The 25,906-nt window shown below is 29.5% G+C and overlaps 3 protein-coding genes across 5 annotated transcripts; 2 read left to right on the top strand and 1 right to left on the bottom strand.

Moving 5' to 3' along the window:
• Window positions 1-5,518: 5,518 nt before the first annotated feature.
• On the top strand, window positions 5,519-6,136 carry LOC137833708 (uncharacterized). The gene is made up of 2 exons (XM_068641947.1): window positions 5,519-5,686; window positions 5,825-6,136. Exons 1-2 carry the CDS (start codon window positions 5,519-5,521, stop codon window positions 6,134-6,136), a joined length of 480 nt encoding a protein of 159 aa, XP_068498048.1.
• A 1,453-nt stretch (window positions 6,137-7,589) lies between these two features.
• On the top strand, window positions 7,590-13,750 carry LOC137807088 (T-complex protein 1 subunit beta). Its single transcript, XM_068607574.1, has 12 exons — window positions 7,590-7,731; window positions 8,437-8,467; window positions 8,552-8,608; window positions 8,770-8,835; window positions 8,934-9,045; window positions 9,663-9,791; window positions 10,231-10,302; window positions 10,480-10,595; window positions 11,239-11,315; window positions 11,598-12,083; window positions 12,596-12,911; window positions 13,299-13,750. Exons 2-12 carry the CDS (start codon window positions 8,462-8,464, stop codon window positions 13,443-13,445), a joined length of 1,584 nt encoding a protein of 527 aa, XP_068463675.1. The 5' UTR covers window positions 7,590-7,731; window positions 8,437-8,461; the 3' UTR covers window positions 13,446-13,750.
• A 6,899-nt stretch (window positions 13,751-20,649) lies between these two features.
• LOC137831281 (fatty acyl-CoA reductase 1-like) lies at window positions 20,650-25,096 on the bottom strand. 3 transcript variants are annotated; one of them, XM_068638904.1, is made up of 10 exons: window positions 24,957-25,096; window positions 24,779-24,873; window positions 24,593-24,696; window positions 22,913-23,115; window positions 22,415-22,616; window positions 22,177-22,338; window positions 21,909-21,990; window positions 21,346-21,615; window positions 21,107-21,234; window positions 20,650-21,011 (listed from the first exon to the last, which is right to left on the bottom strand). In XM_068638904.1, the coding sequence occupies exons 4-10, from the start codon at window positions 22,917-22,919 to the stop codon at window positions 20,861-20,863; spliced, it is 1,002 nt and encodes a 333-aa protein (XP_068495005.1). In that variant the 5' UTR covers window positions 22,920-23,115; window positions 24,593-24,696; window positions 24,779-24,873; window positions 24,957-25,096; the 3' UTR covers window positions 20,650-20,860. The 3 variants fall into 3 exon arrangements, with proteins under 3 accessions (XP_068495005.1, XP_068494996.1, XP_068495013.1); XM_068638895.1 differs by having other exon boundaries at window positions 22,743-23,115; XM_068638912.1 differs by lacking the exon at window positions 21,346-21,615 and having other exon boundaries at window positions 22,743-23,115.
• Window positions 25,097-25,906: the final 810 nt, after the last annotated feature.

Here is a 25,906-nt window from a genome sequence, read left to right on the forward strand (position 1 = left end):
AGATTACACCTGAAAAGAAGATGCAAGAACTCAAAACCAGTAGTTCAATTTGCTGCAGAACTGCACCAGCACCTTCACCAAGATCAAAGGTTTCCTAAAACAAGCACACTTGAAAATTCCTTTGGAAAACCTTTCAATCCTTCTTCTCACATAGAAAATGTTTGATCTCTGTCAAAAACGTAATTGCTCAGCATCCTTTTATGTGAGAGAGGCTTTTCTTTATATAGAAAACGGTTTCTAACTTCTTTTAAAAAACAGTTGAAAAGCTGTTATGAAAACAACCGATTCAGTTTTGAACCTAATAGATTTATTTTGTGAAAACTGCCAACTCAGCTAACTGAAATAACTGTCTGAGTTGTACCTTTGGTGTCCTAACTAACTTTCGAAAAACCTTTCAGCAGACCAAAGAATAAACCTGTTCTTTTACAGAGAAACAGATTTATTTTTGTGCAGTATCCTGATTTTAGGAGAAAACTCTAAAACGCTTTTGGAAAAACTTTTAACCACTTCATGTGCTTGATCTAGGCTTGGTTAGGCATTTAGGATAGATCATGTAGCAAAAGGCAACCTTACACAACCACAAGCCTACATACAAGATCATCTAAACCTATTACAAACTTTACAACAAACTAGCTATTTTCTACATCAAACACAAACTAACACTAGGTAGAGAAGAGGCTTCATCCATCTTCAACCGTATGCGTTTCTATATCCACTTCAGAGTGTAGGGAAATGTTGGTAGTTTTGTTTATGAATAAAAAAATGGTTCATTTTGATATTTGATTGATTGATTTATTATTATAGTTATTTTGTAATTTCAATAGTTAACAAAGTAATTTTTAGTTTTAAAATTTTTATTTTATTTATTATCTACTAGATGTAGACCACTTTATTTGAAGAAAGTGGAGAAATTGATATGTTGAGACTATTTTTTTCAATTGCTATAAAGTTCTAAATTTATGAAATTTGTGATTGGATTTATGTTGATTGTTTTTAATCTAATTGATTATGACTAAAAACTTTTTTAATTTTCAATTTGATTCAAATTAATCACGAAACAGTTTGATTTTGAGTTTTTGCCCGTTTATTTTGAAAACTAATTTTCTGTTTTAAACTGATTTTCTTGTCTATTATTAAAATTAAAGATATTTGTTTGTAAATTTGTTATATATAACTACTACATTTACTATATTTGGTAAAAATAAAAAAATACAGATAGGTGTTAGTTAGACACAATGAAGGTGCGAGGTGAGAGAAGAGGAAGAAAATGAAAGATTTAAAAATAAAAAAATAACAAAAAAGAATTAAAAATGACAAAAATTCTTAAATTTAGATTACAAATAAAAGAATTCAATGGTTATCAAACCATCCAACACTAGGAGACCCATCTAACTCATAGTCTTAATAACGATGGTAATTCAAATAGTTATTATATGGTTTTCATTTTTTTCTTGGGAACTGAAAAATACACATTTTCATTAAGAAAGGGACGTATTTACCTTCCAACATTCTATATTTTGCTTGTAAAACATAATTTTGTGTTTTTCTTAAATAGGACAAAATTAATTATGTTTAAAGATATTTTTACCATTATAAAAAAAAAACCAACAAAAGGAATGTACGACATTTACACAAGTGATTTGTTTTAAGAAACTTGATTTAAAATATTCTAATATAAAACTAATAGTAGAATATCAATATAAAAAAGACTAAACAATATAGTTTAAAATTAATTAAAACTAATTATTAATATTTGAAAACATATTTCTATCGATTAATTTTAAAATATAAGTAAAGAGTTCATTGTTTCAGTTTGAATAATTTTAATCTGTCAGCTGTGAAAAGAAAAAGACTTTGGAGAGTTAAGAAAAATGATCTTCAGTTGAAGTAATTCGATGAGTTCATGTGTTCATTTCGATGACCCGGTCTCAAGCCTCTACATCGACTACATTAATTGTTGGAATGAAAAATCACATGCCTCGGGAATTTTTCAATCTATGGAGAAGAATAAACATACATGTCACAATAATTAACTAAGTGCTACTCAAAAATTTCAATTATTAATTTAAGATAGTATGGTGAAACTTCCTCACAAGCAAAATAATGCACTTTGGCCTAATTCTTCTCACATCCCCATATCTTTGAAAGTAAAGAAATTGTTCATCCAAAATTTATAATTTGAAATAAAAAATTTGTATTTTAAATTTTAAAATATAAAATATAAATTTGTATTTTAAATTATAAAATTTGAAATAAAAAAATTGATTATAGATTATACAATTCAAAATATAATGTATTTTGAATTTTATAATTTGATACAAAATTTGTATTTTAAATCTTATAATTTGAAATTAAAAATGTGTATTTTGGATTCTAGAATTTGAAATACAATTTTTATATTTTAAATTCTAGATTTCGAAATATAATTTTTATATTTCAAATTTTAAAATCTGAAATACAATTTTGTTTGCTTGGACAGTGAAGGTAAGAGACTGTCGCAGACGATGACACTGAATGTGAGAGGTATTGTGAAGGTGACATTATTGCTCTGTTTGCATCTGAGTGAACGTTCACTCGGATAGAAATACAAGAATTGTTTTTTATTATTTCCACTCAATTGCACGAATTGGAGGGCGCTGATTTGCGATTTGCGAGAGAGATAAAAGCCATATGCTCTGCCAAGCGAAGAAAGATAAGAAAACATTTAAAAAATACATCATACCATTACAAAAGTCTAAATTACCCTTAATTTTTAAAATTTAAAATATAAATAATATATAAAAATAATAATAAAATTATAAATAATAATAGTAACTATAATAATAACAATAAAAATAAATATAAATATAAATTAATACTTAATAATAATTAAAATAAAATTATTAAATAATAATATTAAAAATAATTAAAATTTTATTATTTAAATATTTTTTAAAGAAAGGGTAAATTTATAAACTTACATTTTACACATTTAAAAAAAAAATTCTCTTATAACCATCATATCACTCACAAACTTCAATAAACTTTTTTCACAAATCCACTCTAATATACCATAATCCAAATAACCTCACTTTCTTTGTACTTTCCTTTCAAATCATTACATTTACACTCATCCTCTCCCCAATCCAAACACAACCTATAAGTGAGTAGCTGTTATTGCAGTGGAAGTTGTGTATAAGATACTGAATGGAGAACATGAAGAAGAGGGTAAAACTGTAATTTATGGAGGTTGCAGTAGAAATTACCTGTACATAAACCAATCCGACCCATTATGAAAAATATTCATTGGGCTCCTTCATCCACATATTTATTATCTGCACCTTCCCTTTCTTAAGATGTCCATTTTACCCTTAACATTTTATAATTCATTCAATCGCCCTAAGATTCATTATTATCTCGTGTGCTAATTCAGTTCTTATTTTGAACATTGAATCTGACAATGATTATTCTTACAGATAAAGATTTTGTACATGTTGAAGTTAGTTAGTCCTTTTGTGTTATTTTTTTATTTTAAAATATTTGAATAATTATGAATGTGACACTTTTTCTATAGTTATATATAAATTGAAAAATAGGAAGTATCTTGACTAAATAATCTAAAATAATAATTTTCTATTTAATAAAATTGTAGATTATATAATATGAAAATTAATTATCATATTTTTGTATAATTAATAATAATAATAATATTATTATTATTTTTATTTTTTTTTTGACTTTTATATTTCACAATCTAGCGTCACATTAAAGCAATATGAGATTGGACAATTTAAAATTGTAATTTTAACTTTCAAATTGTGAAATTTATAAATTATTTGCATAAAATTCAATCCAAAAATATAAATTATAAAATTTATATTGTGTAATTCATAATTCATTATTATATTGTTAATTTAAAATACATTTTTATATCTGAAACACACAATTTAAAAATATATTTCAAATTATACAGTTTAAAATTATATTATAAATGATACCGTACAGAATTATAATTATAGATTATGAATTGTATAATTTATAATACATTTCCAAATCTGAAAATAAAATTTAAATTACATAATTTGAAAATACATTTTTCATTACACGATACAAAAATATATTATATGAACAAGGTAAACTTTTTATATACAAAAGCTAGAGGTGTTTCATTAAATCCAAAGCATAGACACTCTCAATTTTTTTAAAAGAAAAGTATTTTTCAAGCTAAGTGAAAAAACAACTTGTTGTTTTGTCGAAACAACCGATTGTTTTATACTTAGATGTTTTTAGAAAGATTGAAAATTGTTTTTATGGTTGACTTGCTGTCAAAACCAAAACAACCGATTGATTCGTTGAAACAACCAATTGTTTGTTTTGGTACCATAACAGAAAACTGTTTTGTGCTTTGACTGAACATTAAATGATTTTCTAACTGTTTACCCTTCAGTTTTTAATGCTTTGACCAATCTTTAAATGAAATTAATAGTTTGTTGAGATTATGCAACAAACAACTTGGTTTAAATACAGAAAAACAGATTTGTGTTTTTAACATTTGGATGGTTCAACAGAAGGAATGGAAACTAATAAAAAATGGATTTAGCATTATAAAACGTACCTTTGTTCCTCCAGGCTCAACCAAATTGTATTATTTAAGGATATTGCTAACAGATAAAAAAAAGGTTGTACTGATTATCAGAGCATAAAAACTGTTAATATCATAACTTACAAGACATATCAAGAAGCTTGTTATGCAGTGGGGCTATTGACCGATGATAAAGAATTTATTGATGCAATTAAAAAATCTAGTTGCATTGCTTTTGCACATCAACTGAGAACTTTGTTTGTTACACTATTAATGATGAATACAATGGCTAAGCCTGATGAAGTCTGGAGATCTACTTGGAAGTTACTATCTGATGATATTCTATATAAAAAAAAGGAAAGTTCAACTTACCATGTATAAATGAAATACTTATTCCAAAGTTAACTTATGATTCAAAGTTATGTAATGTAACTTACATTTTCTAGGCCTTCATATTGAGGATTATGAATTACAAAATATTTGTCTTCTACAAATAGATGAATTATTAGTTTCAAATGGTAAATCTTTGAAGGACTTCAATTGTCTACCTCAACCTATTCGTTCAAATTCATATATTTTGGAAAATAGATTTCTTATTGATGAATTGAGTTATGATATAACAAACATGTCTTAATTGCATGCATCACTGTTCAAATGTCTTACTGCTGAACAAATGAATGTATGTGAAAATATAATGACAGCAGTACAATTAGGAGGTTTTTTTCTTCTTATACGGATATGACGGAACATGCAAAACATTTATGTGGAAAACAATGTCTAGTGGAATCAAATCAACAAGAATGATTGTATTAAATGTAGCTTTAAGTGAGATTGCTTCTTTATTGCTTCCTAACGGAAAAACAACTCATTCTACCATCAACTTGTAACATAAGTCATGGAAGCCTTCGTGCTAAGTTATTGATTGAGACAAAGTTGATTATAAAGGATGAAGCTCCAATGATGAACAAGTTGTGTTTTGAGGCTTTCAACAGAACATTAAGAGATATTATGAAGGTTGTAGATGAAAAGAACAATAACAAGCCTTTTGGTGGTAAAGTTGTTGTACTGGGAGGTGATTTTAGGCAAATTCTACCTGTTGTCTTGAAGGGATCAAGATATGACAATGTAAATACAACTATAAACTATTATGAATTATAGAAATATTGCAAAGTTTTAAAACTTCCAAAGAATATGAGATTAACAAGTCAGGAATTAATTGAAAGTGTTGCAGAGATCAATGAATTTGTTTAATGGATTCTAAAGATTGGTGATGTAAAGATTGGTGATGGAAATATGAACTTAAATGAAATTGGGAAAGACATGATTGAAATACCCAAACATCTATTAATCGAACACAGTGATTCACCTTTACTCAGCTTAGTTGAATTTGTGTATCCTAAATTCTTGGATAATATGAGCAATGCTAACTATTTTGATGACGGTGCAATACTTTGTCCAACGACTGAATGTGTAGATCAAATTAATGAATTTATCCTATCTTTAATGCCTGAAGAAGAAGTTACTTACTTAAGTTCAGACACATCTTGCCAATCCGATGAACCGGAAGACATTTAAGTTGGGTGGTTTACATCCGAGATTTTAAACGATATTAGATGCTCAGGAATTCATCATAATTGCCTAAATTTCAAAACTAGTGTTCCAATAATGCTTTTAAGAAATCATTGTTGTTGCTTTGTTGAGTTTCTTCTGGTGCACCACAGGCTCCTAAAAGTATCGATATTTTCGAATGAGACGTTGTGTAACTCTTGTACCTTGTGAAGGCAAATCATGATAATCCATTTTCAATGGCATTAGCGGCCATGAAAAAACATAGTAACTGTCGTTTCTTCTTCTTCTGCAAAATGGGAGCAAGAGATATAAATGGAATTGATGCTGAAAACACAAACGTCCTCTTGTACAACAAAGTGTAACCATTCATTGGTTTATGGTTTTCCCGCATTCTCACGAGTCTCTGACCTTGGTTTTTGTAACATGAATAAGAAAAGTTGATCCTTGGGGGAATTAAGAGGGTGAGACACCAAAATCGCCCAAAATTTGAACCAAAAACTTCCCTTTTTGTGGAGTTGGTGCTTAGCAAGGACAAAACAATGAGTTTGTAAGTATTTTCCATTCCTGAAATGCACATCCAAGAAAGAAAAAATGCCTCTATTAACCACACAAACAAAAACCTAGAATAAAAAAATAAAACAAAAAACAAAAAAGGGCAAAAATAAAAAACACAAAAAAGTGGTCTTATCCTCTTTATACGTGCTTTGCCAAACATCATAGATTTGATTGACCCTTGATGACCATGAGGAAGGGCTTCTCGAGACCACCTAGAGGTCGAAGTCGCGTAGGGTGTTGTGGCAGTGGTCGGGGGAAGAAGTCCGAAATGACATAGTAGATAACGAGAATGAAAGGGAGGAGGGTGGAGAAGTAGATGTAGAAAGGCCAGTGTAGGCCATGTGAGAAGAACCACTCTCTGTATCGGCGACAAGATGAAGCAAGAGGCACATGGATTTGAAGAGATAAGAAGAGAGAGAAACGTAATGAGACCAAAAAATCAATTTGAGAGTTATAGTGGAGGCGGATGAAAAAGTAACGTGAGGTGTTAATTGGTTTTTGTAATAGGAGAATTTTTTTTGTTTAGCAACTGTTCTTTATGAAATTACAAAATGCCCAGGACAATTTAATAGAATGAAAGATTGTTATAACTTATAAGAATAAAATGAAAAAAAGAAAAAATGGTTATAAAGAGGAATTTTTTTATATATAGGTATAGATAATATAATTTATAAAAAAAATATAATCTTGCAAAAATAATTTTAAAAACTATACTACGCCTATTTCTGAAAGAAGAAATTGTATTATTATGTTGAAGAAAATATTTAACTATTTATTTTATTAAATAAATAAATTATTATTTTTATTTCAAAATAAGATTGTCGCAGTAAAAGAAATTTATAAACTTAAATTACCAAAATTATTCACGTATAATGTTATGAAAAAAAAAATGAAGAGAGAGAGTAGGTCAAAACGATTCGTTTTATGGAACATATTCCTTGTGAAGTATAAACCCATATTTTGACAGAACTGAAACAAAACCCTTACGCTCTCTGTTCGCATCGCAGCTCTCTCACTCGCTTCGCCAACCCTACCTTCTTCCGCCAGTGAGTCTCTCGCGTTCTCTGTATTTCAAGCTTTCAACCATTTTATGCATTTCGATTCTCCTTCTCTCCGTTCGGAAGTTCCTTTATGTTCTGCTCTGCATCAACTTCTTAACTTCCACCATATCAAATCGCATTACTTTTTTCTTCCTTCATTTCTCACCTTCTCATAATAAATCCATGTTTCTTTTCCTTGTCCGAGCCCCCGATGCTCTCATTTTTTATAGGACGATGTAGATGAATAGCTAGAATGGCTTAGTTGATAGAAGTAATAATTGCATTTGCAGTGTGTAACCTAAAACCAGACGCAAAGGGTTTATGTTTTCTTTGTCTACACTTTGGACATAGTGGATTCTTTAGTATTATTTATTATTTTATTTAATGTACAGGATATATAATTCTTTTTCCTGTTCTTTTGGTAGATCTGTGTTATTTTAGTAACTTGCTGGTAGATGATGATCTGGGAGAAATTACTATATTTATAGTTTTTTTAAAGTGTAACCGAGTGATGCATATTATGAGAGGTGGTTTATTGTGAAAGGTGAAAGGAACAAACAGTGTAATCGAGCCCTAATATGCATAGGGCAGTGTTTCCTTAGGGTGCTTTTTTTTACTTGATTTTGTTATTCTTTTTTTGGTTGGCCTGATCCTCTCAGAATGTAGATATTTTTTTTTTCTATGACTGATATGATTTGTTTCTCTATTCAGGTGATTCCATTTGAATTTGCCTGTTATGGCGGTAAGTTACGTACTATACACTTTTGTTGTTTTCTTTTCTCTTTTTTGCTTCATTTGAGGATTTCTTTTGTGGTGAATGCTATAGATTGACAGAATTTTTAAAGATGAAGCCAGTGAAGAAAAAGGAGAGCGGGCCAGAATGGTGAGCATGTTATGCTCTTATGTTTTTGCCTTGTTTTCTTGATTATAATATACTGTTTATGATCTGTATCAGCAAGTTTTACCATGCATTATTGTTTTTATGAGTCTAGGAAAAGTTTGTTAACTCTCGTTATGTGTGTTGTATGATTTGGTTTTGTGCAGGCTTCTTTTGTTGGAGCCATGGCAATTGCTGACTTGGTGAAGACAACCTTAGGGCCAAAGGGAATGGTAATACCTCTTCTTGGCACATTTTTATAAGTGGTGGTGATAAATGCATTATTTTCTATTTCTATCCAATTCATATATCTTGGACGTGATTACTGCAGGATAAAATTTTGCAGTCTACAGGTAGAGGACGTGAAGTTACTGTCACTAATGATGGGGCTACAATCTTGAAGTCCCTCCATATTGATAACCCAGCTGCTAAAGTCCTTGTGGGTATCCTTATCAATTTTTATTTTTGCGGTGAAAGCAGCATAGAAAATTTCGGATTTTGGAGAGAGCTAATGTGAAATTCTTATTTGTGTTACCAAAGGGTTTGGAAGTTACTAAATGAATAGTTTTTAACCATGAAAAAGCACAATACGATTATTCCAAATTGAGAACTTTTGATTTTGAATTTCTAAAGCATAAGAGAAACACCTAGTTCCATGGAAGGCCCTAATCAACCTAAATCGAATTGATGTCTGTCTGGATAGATTAAAGGCCATCATTAATTTAAGGAATTTGCAATTTTAATAGACACAGACTAAGATACTTTTATCACCTTTCTGAATCTGGGGAAGAGATGCAAAAGTGCTATGTTGCAGTTCACCACTATATGGCACCCACCTTGTGACTCATAGTTCAGAGGTTCAAGTCTTGGAAGCACTTCTCTAGTTTTGAATGTGTGGTGGGGTACAAGGTTGTGTACATACACAACCCAGATCCCACTTGGTGGGAGCCTTGTGTGTTCTGTCACCCTTATAAAACCCATACAGTTATTATTGAGAGCATTGATGTGGATATTTTTTTCATGATTAAATTTCAAGATAACCATCCTTAATGTAAGTTAGACCTATCTAAAGTACAAGATGATGAAGTTGGGGATGGAACTACCTCTGTTGTTGTTTTGGCTGGTGAACTCTTAAGGGAGGCGGAAAAGCTGGTTGCAGTCAAGATTCATCCAATGACAATAATATCAGGTTCATTTATTTTCTTTTCTACAGTGGCTCAACTGCTCTTATCCTGAAATTTTTGTTGAGTTTTCATAGAAATGAATTTTATACTGCCAACTTCATTGATTCACACTTTGAGTACAAGGCATTACATAATTATATTGGATAAGAAGGCAACATCTTCCTTGTTGTGCATCATCCATTTTTAAATTGTATTCAAATGTCTTTCTTTGATGTCTAACATCATTGAGTGTTCCTTTGAAGCTTGATATTAAGCAATGAATGCAAAATCTACCGTCTTAAAAAAATTTGGTTCTTGTTTTCTAATTAAAGAATCAATTTGTGGATGGTTGTTATTGAGAGGTGCGGTTATAGAAGTAGCTAATGAAAATTTCCATTCTCAATCTTTTATTCTCTTACTTCAAATGCTGCCCCATATGTACTTATTTTTCCGCATGCTTTCTAGGTTTCCGAATGGCTGCAGAGTGTGCCCGAAATGCTTTATTAGAGAAGGTTGTGGACAACAAAGCTGATTCTGGTATTGTTTCTCCCACTTTTTTAGTAGGATTTTTTTTCAGGGTTTTATCATCGTCTCTGTTGCCTTTTGTTACATTGTTATTATTATCACGATGTTAGCAGGACAACGTCTACAGGCATTATCGTGTCATGTTATCTAATATATTCATATATTGATATAATTTACTGGAATGTGCAGAGAAATTCCGGTCAGACTTACTGAACATTGCAATGACAACTTTGAGCTCAAAGATTCTTTCACAGGACAAGGAGCATTTTGCAAAATTAGCTGTGGATGCTGTAATGAGACTAAAGGTAAACTGTGCCTATCCTACTGAATACCAGTTTGCAATTTTAGTGGATATAGCAAATAGAGCCTTTTGCTGTTAGCTGAATTTTCTCCCTTGGACAAATTCTGAACAGCACAAGAACTTCAGTCTTGATACACCAGATTCAAACTTAATCGATGTATTTTTTCCACATACTTGACTGAAAGCTCTCTTGAACATGTTATTAGGAAGTTGGATTACATAACCTACTTATATATGAATATCTGCAGTTTCATAATAATTTCCTACAGTACGAGTGTGGCTATTCAAATATATTCCAATCTGTAAATAAAAATATACATTTGGTAAGATTTCATTAATGAATTTGGAATACTCTGTAAAGACTCAGAAATTATTTGTTGAACTTGGTATTTTTTTGCTGGATTATGGCAGCTTTTCATGTCGAGTAATGAATTTTTCCTTTTCTAGATGGCCTTAAAATAGGAAGTGTCCTTTAGCTGTTTTGTTAATTTGGTAATATGCTTTTCAATGATTTTACTGTGCAAACGAATGTTTATGATGCTTCAATATTTATTTTTTTAGTTTGAGCTATATTTTTATTAAGTTAAGTATGTCTTTTCATTCTTTCATCTTATATCCGTCTTTTCAATGGTGTTTTTTAAATGCAGGGAAGCACTAATTTAGAATCTATCCAGATTATAAAGAAACCTGGAGGCTCACTGATGGATTCATTCTTAGATGAAGGGTAATATTGCTGAAAAGTGGGACTATTTTACAGTTTGCAAATAGAAATTCTTCAACTTGTTGCTGAATCCTGATTATCTTTATTATAAGGAATTGCATAAGCTTTTTTCCAAGAAACATGGGCAAAGTCATGTTCAAAAAAAGATGATCATAAACTTCTGCAATTTCCTGTGTAATGAAGGGTTTTGCAATAGTATTCTTGTTTTTTCCCCTAACCATTGCTTAACATTGCACTGCTCTGTAAAAGTTTAGCTATCTTAATTGGATTCATATTTTTGGCCAGATTCATTCTTGACAAGAAAATCGGTATTGGACAACCCAAACGTATTGAGAATGCAAAGATACTGGTGGCCAACACTGCCATGGATACAGATAAAGTGAAGATATATGGGGCACGTGTTCGTGTTGATTCTATGGCTAGAGTTGCTCAGATTGAAACAGCTGAGAAAGAGAAAATGAGAGAAAAGGTGCAGAAGATAATAGGTCATGGTATCAACTGTTTTGTGAACAGGCAGTTGATTTACAATTTTCCAGAGGAGCTCTTTGCTGATGCAGGGATATTAGCTATTGAGCATGCTGATTTTGATGGTATTGAGCGCCTGGCTCTGGTAACTGGTGGCGAAATAGCATCAACTTTTGACAATCCCGAGTCTGTTAAGCTTGGGCAGTGTGACCTTATTGAGGAGATTATGATTGGTGAGGATAAACTGATTCATTTCTCTGGTGTTGCTATGGGGCAGGCATGTACAATAGTTCTGAGAGGTGCTAGGTACTTTTTATTCTTTTGTTATTTACAAAATTTCTTTCCACTGTTCCTTTACGTAGTTAGGCATTTTAATCTTGATAACATGTTTTTTCAAAATTGTCAGCTGAAGTTTTTTATATTTTGGCAATAGGGTTTGTTTGTAATATGCTGCTCCTATCAACCTTGACAAGAACCATTAACTATTTTGCGGTGGATTATAATCTTATGCTGTTTCTGTGCCTTGTTGAAATTTAACACCTAGAATCGTACAACACAATGATTGAACTACTGAGTGCTGGATTTCTGAATGCTAGTTGCTTTATATGCGTGTCTTTATGTATGCTCATGTCATCATACTAAATTTATGTCTTTATATAGGGCTGTTCAAATCAAATTTTATTATTTCAGTCAGTGCATTGTGAGCTTCACATGCTTAGGAGTGTTGTCTATGTATGAATAGACATTTTTTAAAACAAACTAGAACAAATGTTGTTTGTATGTTCACTTTAAGTCTGATGCATCTACTTTTGTGGCAGCCACCATGTTCTTGATGAGGCTGAGAGGTCATTGCATGATGCCTTGTGTGTGCTATCACAGACTGTAAATGACAGCAGAGTGTTGCTTGGAGGTGGGTGGCCGGAGATGGTGATGTCAAAGGAAGTGGATGCATTGGCTAAGAAAACTCCTGGAAAGAAGTCTCTTGCTATTGAGGCATTCTCCCGTGCACTCTTGGCTATCCCAACTATCATTGCTGATAATGCTGGTTTGGATAGTGCCGAGTTGATTTCTCAGCTCCGTGCCGAGCATCAGAAGGAGGGCTGTACTGCAGGAATTGATGTTATTTCTGGTTCTGTAAGTATTGAAACCAAGAGTTTGGTTAATTTGTTGAATGAGCATCATGATGTATGATATGCACTCTTGTCGGAATATGTTAGAATTATTTCATTTGATATGTAATGTTTTATCGTCATCTATATTGAGTATCTGATTTTTTTGTATATATAGTTTGATTTGCCTCATCGAAATATAAAATATATGTGTATGTTCCTGGAGGGTATGTGCCTAATGCTGGATGAGCTAGAACCTATAATTAGCGAGTGCGTGTTCAAATTTAACGTTTTAGCAAGAGCAGAATTTTACGATGATTTATGTATAGGCGTAGGTTTTTAGAAAAGTATCCTGCGTTTCCTTTTTTTGATTTCCTGTTCTACGTTTACCTGTGTTTTGTTTTTGTTAAAGGTTGGAGACATGGCCGAACGGGGGATATGTGAAGCTTTCAAAGTCAAGCAAGCTGTATTGCTATCTTCAACAGAGGCAACTGAGATGATCCTGAGAGTTGACGAAATCATCACGTGTGCTCCAAGGAGGAGAGAAGATAGAATGTAAAATATGGTGAGGGTACCTTGGCATTTTCTGGCGTACCATTAGCGAGTGCTGTGATATTTATATGGTGGTTTTGATTGGAAAAACTGGTTGTAATGCTAAATGTCTGTTAGGTAAAGTTTTGATTTGTTTTGCAACTCTGTCGCATGCTAGTGGATTGGGGTGGGTGGCAGGGTCAGGTTGGTGGATAAATTTTACGTAGAACCCACTTATTCCTTCCCTGCGATTAGGGTTCACTATGTTTATTTGAATTTAAGAACATTATCTTTCATTCTTCAACCAAAATGTCTCAAGATTTTTTTCTTTAACTTCGTCTTCAGAGATACACCCACTGCTTACAAATATTTTATATTACTATCTAAAGAGACATGGATGGCTTTTAAGTTAGATATAGTGATTTCATTGAATGGGCGATGTTATAGAATTCACACTAACTTTTCATGAAAGTTTATGGGTGAGTTTTCCGGTGGAAATTCCAAATAGTCACCACCGACAGTGGGGCAAATTGGGAAAAAATGCCACGGTCGGCCAGTGTTGAAAATAGTTTGACGGTGATGCGCTACATTTATCTTTGCGGACTGTGAAGGAAAAAATGTGTTTCTTGTATTTTTTTTTTTCTGCTCTGTTTCTCTTGTTTCATGTTTTTCCATGTACCCCTCATTACTTTTTCATTTTTATAATCAACTGGAAAAAAATGTGGCACTGATGTCCAATTTATTAGAGATACCCAAACAATGAACACAATAAGTTCAGGTCTAAGAAATTCTCTCAAAGACCCAACATCCACGGCAATAGGATTTCCTGTTGGAGGGATGAAGGTTAATGAGAGAATTCTTGTATATATCATCGCCTTATTTTAACACAGGAGGAGTAATCAATCAGTTTTGAATGAAAATGGTTTGGTTTTCAATCGATTGAAATGCAAATCAATCTATTAAAATCACTAAAAAAAATTATTTAAAGTGATTTCAATCGATTGAATTACAAATAAATTGATTGAAATGTATCGTGAAACTCAATTCGTTCTCTTTCAATTGAATAAAACAGAATTTAACCTATTGTTTATATTAGTTAAGTAAAAGTATGTTGTATATTTTTTTTTACATAGAAAACTCGAGATGTCTTTTAGAGAATAGTTTTCACAAACTGTTTTAAAGAGCTTTTGCTAAAGTTTTTCTTGAAGCTTTTCTTTTCTTTGTTCTTCATTGTCCAGGTTTTATTTGTTTGTGTCTGAGTGACTTTTAGGGTTATCAAGGTGGAAGGGTTTCAAAATCAGTGTACTCATTTGATTCTTGTAAGAGTTTGTAAGAAATAGATTGATTTATTATTAAACAACTAAATATAATATAAATTTTTTGTTTTTCTTGAACTTTATTTCTTACACATTTGAATACTTAGTTATATTGCTTGGTTATTTTGAATATAAAAAAATAGGTACTATATCTTTAAACCTTATTCTGGAAAGAACATTCTAGAATGAGTTTTTTTTTCGCTCTTCTTCTTCCTATGCGGTGCTTTCCTTTCCTTTTCTTCTGCAGCGGTGATGATGCGACAAGAGTGAGAATGGTGACGAAAGTGGTAAGGTATAGTGAGGTTGAAGCTAATAAAAGACAATTCAATCATCTCATACAACTATGGGATTGCAGGTTGAAAAATGGGGAGCTTCAAAAAGCAAAAGCCTTTCTCTTCCACCTCCATATGTTATTGTGTCATCCCTACAAAATTTAAAAATATTTTCTTATCCTTATTATGTCATTCCGATGAGGCCAATTAAAAAAATAATAAATATTCTGCACTATATCATTTAAAAAGCTAATCTCAGATTTAGAAATAACTTATGGATTATGTAATAAATATTTTGGATTACAAATCTGTAATCCAGAAGTTTTTCTGAATTTGAGACTAGCTTATGGATTATGTAATTTGCAATATATTCGGATTACAATTCAGAAGTTACTCTCAAATCTAGAAAATACTTTTGGATTATATAATTTAAAAATTAATCACACATATGAATAATAAAAGCTAATTATTGTAAAAATATTTTTAGATTATATAATCTAAAATATTACATAGAAACATTTTTAGGATACAAAAATTTATAAAGGTGAAGGAAGATATGGAGGTGTAGGAAGAAACAATCTTTAGTTTTTCACATAGTAAAGTCCTATTTTTTAAGGGCAATTACTTCGTGCACCGTATTACTCACCCAATTCCACATGAAAATGACCTTAAATTAAAGAGGATATATATACAAATATATTTTGGTCTCCCTCTTTCATAATATGTTTCTTATTTTTTTATTCCATAACGAATTCTTTGTTTTGCGGATTTTTTTCGATAATGGATTTGATTTTTTGAATTCTATTCCGGAATTTTTATTTGTGAAATACAATAATCTCTTCCAAATTCACTTTTCTAAAAATTTAAAACTATGTAGAATGTAGGATAAAATAAATTCGGTGTAAAAAGAATTTGAAGCCTTACAATTTTTACAGCGGAAATGCATGGATATAAACACATTTTAATTAGCCAAATAAAAAAAAAGCTGACTTGTTATCTGTAGAAGTCATATTTTTTAGATGAATTTAATTTATTAAAATAAAAATTAATAAAAGTCTTGACTTCTATAAATTTAGATTAAATAAATTAATAATAAATATTAATTGTGTGTAATGTGATGACTTCTATAATTGAAATTAAAATTAAAACTAAATAAAATTGTAGATGACGACTTCTAGAAAATAGATAAAAGATAAAAAATTGTAATTGTATTTATGACTCTTTCATAATGAAATCTTATATTTGTTGACAATTTATCAAACTGAATATTTTTTTTTTAAATTCTATTTATTTTTGTAACTTAAAAAAATTATGCTTTTTTTTTATCGGCGTAATTTTTTTTATAAAATAATTTTTGTACATGATTAGGAAATTAGGAGTGAATTTTGTATTAAAATTTCAAAAAATATTATGTAAAGAACCCTAATCACAATATAATGTACTGAAATATTAATTATATACATGTATAAACAAAAAATATTTTACAAACTTACAATTATTCAAATTATATATATATATATATATATATATATTATTGATTCCTGATGGAATATAGGTCACAAATCCTAAAAATAGATTGTTTTTAGGTTTCTTTCGTTATCCCAGCTAATAAATCATTAAGATTTGTATTAAGAATGTAACTATTTATTAACTTAATGTCTTTTAGAGATATTAAGAACTAAGTTGTCTACTAATCAACATTTAGGAAGAATTCCTTAAAACTCTTCTAAATAATTTCTATGGAGAAAGTTCATCTTCTACTAGTATCACAAATATATATTAAAGAAAATTAAAAACTAATATTTTTGTAAGTCTCAAACATAAATTTTAATAAATTTAACACAACTACAAACTACATAGGTCTTGGATTTTGAATAAGACTAATATCATGATTATAATCAATCTCATGATTCATTATAAACACAATTTTTTTTTTTTATAGAAGTGATGAGGTAGTTAAATATTTTTTTTATAAAAAACATTGCTATAATTATAATTAATTTATTTTTAAAAAAATCGATAATCTTTCAATCACACAAAATGTCTATTCACTATCTAAGCATGAGTGTGTTGAGAAGGAATTGAATAATCTTAAACATAATTGAATCTCCGAATTCAAAACATTATTTATTTAAATATTGACCTACTTAATAATTACTTTCTTAATTTGTTGGACTAAACTTATTTACTTTTATCTTTCTCTTTTGTGTAGTTTTTTAAACTTAATTATGAACATAATAATTTTCTAAAAATATTTTACATAACATAATACAAAATAAATAAAATAAAACAAAAGGTTTAAATAAATGATTGAACATGGATATCAATATGTTACTATAAATATTTTACTAAACATAAATAAATAATAGAATATAAATAAATGATAGAAATATAAATAAAGTATAGAATAAAAATGCCCGACATTTTATTTCTTATAAATTATATAACAGGAATTTAAAAGAATAAAAGGATTAATACATTTAAAAGAATACAAGGATTAATACATTACTTAAAATTAAAAGTTAAATAATAAGTGCATAAAAAAAACTAGTATATTACTGAAAGAAAACAAAATAACATGAATACACACTTTGATGATTTAAGAAATGTTTAGTTAGATTTAAGAAATTAATTTTTTCACACAAGATTTAAGGAATTATTAAATATTAAAGAAGTTTAGCTCAATTAATTGGGTATGGTGTGTAAGTTAAATTCTTTGAGACGTGTTTAATTCTCATAAATAAAAACTATAAAATAATTAGGTGGACATTAAATTATAAACTGGGCTACCATTTATATAAATAAACATTTCTTAATCTAATTTGTCACTTGATAATAACTACATTCATCACTTAATATTGACAACATGATTTTGGTATTTGTGTATTCAAACAATCTTTTAAGAATCCATGGTTAATAATTATTGAGGATATTACGTGGTGACATGAAAAAAGGAAATACATTGAGGACCTAGCCAAACATAAGATTGGCAATTGCTTCCTGCACCCGATCAATTATGATTGGCACCCGACGAACTTTTTAAAATCTCATCATGCCCTAATCTTCTTCACTTTGAAAACTATTATATGGTGAGATAGAGGAAGTTCATTGTTGTGTGAAGCTTTGCTTTGAGCTGCAAAAGAGGAGGTTACATTCATTGTTGTGCACAAACATTAATCGTTTCTGGTTTTTCTTCGAGCTCAGCTGGTCCCAGATATCAGAATCCGGAAGTATGTTTTTTTCACTATGGATATTAATATCCGGAAGTCAAAATTTTCAATACGGATATTAATATCCGGAAGTCAAAAGTCCAAAGTGTATTATGGATAAAAATATCCGTAAGTCAAAAGTCCATTATGGATAAAAATATCCGGAAGCCACTAATTACCTACGGATAAAAATATCCGAAATACAATAATGAATTACGAAAAAATTTATGCGGAACGCAATAGTGAATTACGGATACAAATATCCGATAGACATGTCGTACCTTGATGGTTCCTTCTCCGACTTTAGAAGCTCTCCGTCGCGGCTGCTGCTCTGCCTGCGATAATGAAGGTCACGGTGGCTGCAAACGAATGGAGAAGAAGGTGGCTCACCGTGGCTGCCACAACTGCTTCACGCAGAAAGGAAGAAGAAGAAGAATAGGGTTGGGTGGTATTATGAAATTCATTAAGGGTAATTTTATCTTTTTCTTATATGTGATTGGGTGCCAGTTAAAATGTGTTGGGTGCAGGGAGAATCAGCCCATAAGATTTTATTTAGAAAATAAAACTTAATAATCACTACAACTACAAGAAAATTATTAAAAAAAATTAGTTTTATTGACTAGATTAGATACCATTTTATAAATTTTAAAAAATTATTAGTATTTAAAGTAATTTCTATTATTAATAAAAATTTATAAAATAGTTTCTAAATTGATATCAGATCATTACTTACCAAAGTTTTAGTTACTTACTATTTTGTATTTAGTCTCAATTAGTCTTTTAGAAACTAATTTTGAATCTTAAATATTAATAGTTAAAACCTTGGTAGTTAATTTAGATACCAATTCAGAAACCATTTTATAAATTTTTACTAATAATAAAAATTACTTTAGATATAACTAATTTTTTAATCTCTAAAATAATATATAATTTAGTGAATATAGTGACTAATTATTTTTGTCTTTAATTTTGATTACTATTTAATGATATTTTAGTGAATGTTGTGATAACTTTTTTTTATCCTAAATAATAGTCCATTCTAAAAAAATATTTAAGTAAAAAAATATTAAATAATTAAAAAACTTTAAAATTAAATATTTACTATTTATTACAAATATATAAAAAATCATAATGTAAAAAAGATATTAAAATAGAAAATACATAAATTTAAATTTGTATAATAAAATAGAAAAAGATATTAAAATAGAAAATACATAAATTATATAATAAAATATAAAAAAAGTGAAACAAATATAGTAGAAAATTATGAAATTAAAACAAACACGTTTAAATCAATGCAAAAACTAAATCAACTAGTCACATTAAATGTATAGTAACTGTTTTTTTTATAATAATTAACTTATTTATTTTCAAAGTTACCTTCAGTTTGGTTTTATTGATGCTTTTATTACTATATGCAGACAACAATTTCTTCTTGCACCTCCTCTAGAGAAGACATGAAATGACAACTTCCTTTTCTTCATTTTTTTATTGGCACCCATCTTTTCCTTTTATTCAGCTTCTAAAATTCCTTATTCTAGAATTGGGAATATAAATTTATATTCCAAATTTTAGAATTCAAAATGTATTTGATACATTCTGAATTGTAAAATTTGAAATACAAAATTGTATTATGAGGTTAGAATTCATAAGGTCTACGGATTATATAATTCAAAAATGAAAAAAGAAAAAACAAATTCTGAACCTTTAATCCAATGGTAATTTTGGATTTGAAAGATTTATGGAGGTGTAGGAAGAAAATATGAAGGTGAAAAATATGGAGGTGGAGGAAGAAATTGACGTGTTCACTAAACATATGGTATTGCTGGATACTATGAATTTTTTTATTTGGAATTTATCCATATGCTTTTGGCTTAATCATGCATTAATTTGGTATAAATAAGGTTGGGTTATGTAATGGGGTTTTTTTAATGACTACAATTAGGTAAGATGTTGGTCATTATTTATATATCAAAGTTTTAAGTACTAATTACTTTAGATTATAAATTAGTCAGTAATTTAATTAAAGGCTAATTTAGAATCTAAAGTAGTTAGTAGTAGCTAAAACTTTGTTAGCTAATATTAGATACCAAATTTACTTTATAAATTTTTATTAATAATAGAAACTACTTTGGATACCAATAATATTTTAGTTTATAAAATAATATCTAACTTAATCAACACCATGACTAATTATTTTTGGTCTCTAAATTAGTTGTTATTTAATGATTTTCTTGTAATGTTATAAAATAGTATCTAAGTTATTAAATATAAAGACTAATTATTTTTTGTCTCTAAATTACTTGATATTTAATAATTTTCTTGTAACGATGAGAATATAAATAGTTTGATTGTATGACAATTAATTAAGATCGCATGGTTCAAATTGTAGAAAAGAAAAAACACATTGGCAACAAAAATAAGAAGTATGACAGTGAAATGAAGAGTAATAGTCATTTAACAATTTAAACATTCACAACATAAATGAAATCCCAAATGTAAAAGTAAAATTAAACAATGAATGGAATGGATAATGCTCAATTCTCTTTTGTGATAGTCCACTCTTATTTTGTAAACCAAACAATAAAATTTTATCAAAACACCAAGAGTGTAGTGTGCAACCATTTCAAAGCAGAACTTCTAAGATCATTTCAACGCATACTTTACAAGACCAGGAATGTGTGTGTTCATCATGTAGTCTTTCCAATTAATACTATTAGGGTCAAAGTTCAATCCAACAACCTCAATGTTATTACTTGTTGCTCTTCGTAAATTTTGTGTGTTTGAATCATCAAAGCTGAAACCGAAAGTAATTTGTATGAGAATGATGATTATGAATCAAAGTAGTTCATGTACCATTTCTAGTAATTATAGTCAAGGAAAAACACGTACACGCCCTTAAAAAACAGGTATGGTTTGTATACTTCAACTAGTCGTGTCAGCCTTTTGAATTTTTTGTAGCTATCGTCATAAACATCTTGAGAGCATTGAAAAAATGCTTTGTTCACCACATTTAAGACCTAAATATATCAAACCCATGCACAAGGATCAACATGAAACCCTAAAAGATTAGCAAAATATATTATTATAGTTTTGCTTCATTATTTAGTTAGACTTGGTATCCAACAAACCTTTAGTGGAAAAACATATCGAATTCTCATGTAAATGTCGAAAACAACCCTACTTGATATCAAAGTCGGCTTGGGCACTATTATTGGCTTTCCATTTTTGTTTTTCAATGCAGATTTAATGAAATAATGATAGCAGTAATCACGAACATCAGCAATTCTGAATGGATTTCTTAATGATGATGAAATATGGTAGATGAAATTCTTAGGAGTTTGATTTGAACAAGCAACAATTGCTGCCATCATACAATTGATAACCATGTCTGCAGGTATCTGCATATAATATTACATAGTAGTTAGTATATACACACAAAAATGAATTACTATTTCTTTTTCAACAAAATCATGTTGTAAGGTAAATATTTTTATAACAAAAAAAAACATTTCACTTAGTTATTCTTTAGACATCCAAAGATGTTTTGAAAAACAAACCAATGCTTTTTAGATATATAAAAGAACACGTTAAATGATAAGTAGTCTAAACTTTGGATGTTTTATTTTTCACATAATCATTTAAGTATCAATTAATACATTTAACAAAAAATAAATTTATATATTTAACTTACAATATCCAAAATTGTCTTGGGATGACCAAGAAAGCTTGTTATTTTCCCTTGACCATAGCTACATATTATGTTGTCGAGAGTTCTGTAAATACAAAATAAATAAATAAATAAATTTATAATTTTTCTTAAGAAAATCTTGAACATAATACAATAAACTCTAAAAGTTTAACTTTAAGTAGAACTGATTAATTAAGAGTTTATTTTGTTGTCTAGGAAGTTGAATAATTGGAACGAAATACACATTTGTGACAATGTTAAAAATATATACCTCAAGCCTTCAATCCAACCAGGAAATGGGTCATTAAGGGTACTAGTAACCATGGTGGGACGTATAATGATTAGTGGAACATTATCTTTATGATGAACCAATTGCATCTCTCCCATTGCTTTTGTGAATACGTATGTATTTGGCCAACCATACAAATTTGCTCTGATACATGACAAAAATAATTACATTTATAGATTAATGAATATTAGCGTTATAACAAAATAAGATTTTGACGTACCTTTCAATTCCATAATCTTTCAATGCATTTTTGATTGTGTTTTCAGTAGCATTCTTTGATCGAAGTTCATCTATCTTGTTCTTCAACAAATTCATTTCTTCAGTTATATCTAATTTCGAGGACTCTTTCAAGGTCTGACCCATCTCAAAGGGTTTCTCTTGCACAATTATTTTTTCATCCTTAATCTCTCCACACACATATGCTAACATTCATTCATACCAACAAATGTATTATTAATGGAAATTGGCTTAATGGTAACTGAATAATGTTTCGGTAAATATAGTAATCTATATTGCATTATGGTCAAGTTATAATCAACTACAATTACCAGTTGATATTTGCATAAAAATCTTTATCTTGGGACAATGCTTTGCGAAGTTTAAGACGTGTAAGACACCCATTGTATTTACATCCATTGAGATGTCAAATCTGTAGAAAAATAATAATAAATCAAAATATGAAGAAGAAAAAATTGTTGGTTCCTACTAGATAATTTACCTCTCATAAAATTTGGTAGTTGCTGCAAAATTTATAATAATGTTGATCTCTTCAAACATCTTAATCTTGAGCTTTTCATCTTCTAGACCAAAATTATGGAGAGAAACATCTCCTGATATGACCACAATCTTCTTGAAAATGAAAGAATCAAAATCTTCGCCCCATTGGTCTCGTAACACTCTAAATAAATCTGTGCGAATGACCTGTAATATGATCATTAAAAGAATGCATGAATGCCACAATTCAATATGAACAACTGAAAATGAATCAATGATAAAATTTAGTAAGAAAATTGATTTTTCATTGTCCCGAGGTTTAAAGGTGATGAGTGAAAGAGGGGGAAGATAGAAAATTGGGATCATGCGAGAAGTAGAAGACATCTTCTTCTTCTCGCACTTCCCAATTAATTTTGGAGGAAAAGATATGGGAAGAATTTTTAAAGGTGGGAGAGAATATAAGAGATCTTTAGATATCCCAAAAAGCTTAACATGAAAGGACAAAAATTTGGTTTGATCAAGTTTTATTGATGTTGCAAACATCACAAAAATTGGGAGGAGACTTGAAAATATATGGATTGAGAATAGGAATATACACCTCAATCGACTAAGATAGTGTAGGCATGGAGATTCAACACGAGATAGTTCGAGAAGGGCACAAAATGGTAAAATATAATAAGAAGGGTATAAGTTTGGGAGAGAAAGCAAGGGCAAAATATGTATGCGCAAGATGTAATACTATGTTTGTTTATGGATACAAATTGTTTACACAGATGGATTTGAGGAAATGTCACATATTTGTATCAGTTGATTAGCGAGGAAATATGAGTGTGGATGTGAGAGGAAATGGTCAAGGGAGTGTCACCCTCAAGTGTGAAGAAATAGAGGGAAAGTCAATTGGACGTGCATGAGAAGACCAAAGTGCCTTTCACTTTTACACTGTGCATGATAGAGATTCGTGATCTACACATTGACCATGCATGCAAAGATTCCTAAACGAGGCAAATAGTCCTTTGACCACTGAAGTTAGTGTTTGAAAACTCCATTAAATACTTGTGAATGGATTTTGTAAAGCTTCCCACTTTCGTTCTTCTTTGGAAAATTTGGTGGTTGTTCGTGTGAGATGAGTTTGTGGTGTGTGTGAACTGCATGTGAGTTGAGGTGCTGGAGTTTTGTTTGAAGGAAGTTGTTGTTCATGGAGGTGTTTTCGTGGACTTGCATGTGGAAGGGTGGTTGTTGGAGTTCATTGGAAGTGTAGAGATAAGGTGTCATAGATGAAAGAAATGACAATGGAGGTTTGAAGGATGAAGATAATCAATTATATGGGTAATAATCGATTATGCTTCAAAATGTAGCACATATAATCAATTATCAAAATGGGAAGGTATGTACTTAAGATGCCCAACACATAGAAGTAGTGCAAAAATGGAATCATGGTGGTAGAATGATTTGAAAGAAGAATGCAAGGAAGGGAGAATAAGTAATGGTTTTGATGATAACATAATATGGAGAGTGAGAAATGAAAAGAATTATCTTCTGAGAAGATAAATGAAATGCAGATGTTGCTCTCACACAAAGATTTCTTACATTGTTTCTTGGGAGAATTACTATTCATGAAAGTTAATTTTGTAGTATAATATACCCATATAGCAAACATGTGTATACTATTATAGTATTGATTAACCTCATTTTGGAAGCGTTGTGCAGCCAAATCAATGGTTTTTGCTCGGATGAGAAGATATAGTTTGTGTACTTGGGGTTGGGTTCTCAGAATCTTTTCCAAGAAAACTGCACATGTAATAGACAAATTCAGTGGCAGGTGCAAAACTTCAAATTATTTGTTATGGATGCATTGTTTGTTTAGTAGTACCTTTTGCTAAAAAGCCCGTTGTGCCAGTCATTAAAATGGTCTTTCCCTTGAAGAACTCAGACATCTTTTTTGACTAACTGCTATAAGTAGAGATTCTAGAAGAAATCTAAGAATAAGAGAACCATAATATAAATATAAAAAAATTAATTTTATCTTTCATTCTAACAAACATCCAAACCTTTTAAAGCCTTTTTTTTTTCCTTTGACTTGCCAAAGATTTGGAGAAGATAGAGGTTGTTGAAATGATAAGATGTATGAGAAACAGAGTTATATGGTGAAGATGATCATTTAGGAATGCTTTCTACTTGTACAATATAAGTAGATGAGTATATATATATAGAAAGAAAATAAGAAACTATAATGTCACCTACCAGTGCCATCCAACCCAATAAATGGAGTAATTTTGCCGATGTAGAATGTCTTTAAAATTTTGCCATTTTTTTTCCAAATTACTTTCTCTTTTATAAAATAATATTTTTTTATAGTAGATTTTTATTTTTTCTTGTGGTTGTAAAGGCTCCATTGATGAACCAAATATTAGTTTTCTCATCTTTCTATAACTGCTTTTATGTATAGATAGTTTCTGTATTGAAGTTAGTGATTTAAACTCTTCATTTGTTTTTGAAATATATGAAAAATCATTTAAATATTAAATATTTTGATATAATTTGTTTTTATATTTACAATATTTATTAATATACATTTTTCGTTTTCTACTTTCCAACTTTTTACGATAAATTATTTCTCATTCATTTTTATTACTGATTTAAGAAAATGATAAATTACTTCTTTAATAATTATTGATACTATTGTCTTGAGATATATTTTAATAGATAAAAATTATAATATATTATAATTTAGTTAAAATATCATACTTAATAATAAATATATTTAGTTAACAAAAATATCATTTTTTTTATATTAAATTTATGAAAGAGATATAAGATTGGTTATTTTTGTTTTCAAATTTGGGTCATAAAAAAATACCTTTTATAAAATATATTATCTATTTTATATTATTTATTAATATTTTGTATTTATTTAATATTACATGTTTATGTGTTTTGGTCCATGACTAGTTATCAGAATTTGGTTCCATCTTTCGTATGCTGACGAATATCTCTTTCA

The sequence above is a fragment of the Phaseolus vulgaris genome, chromosome 11 (assembly GCF_000499845.2).
Source record: "Phaseolus vulgaris cultivar G19833 chromosome 11, P. vulgaris v2.0, whole genome shotgun sequence".
Lineage (NCBI taxonomy): Eukaryota > Viridiplantae > Streptophyta > Magnoliopsida > Fabales > Fabaceae > Phaseolus > Phaseolus vulgaris.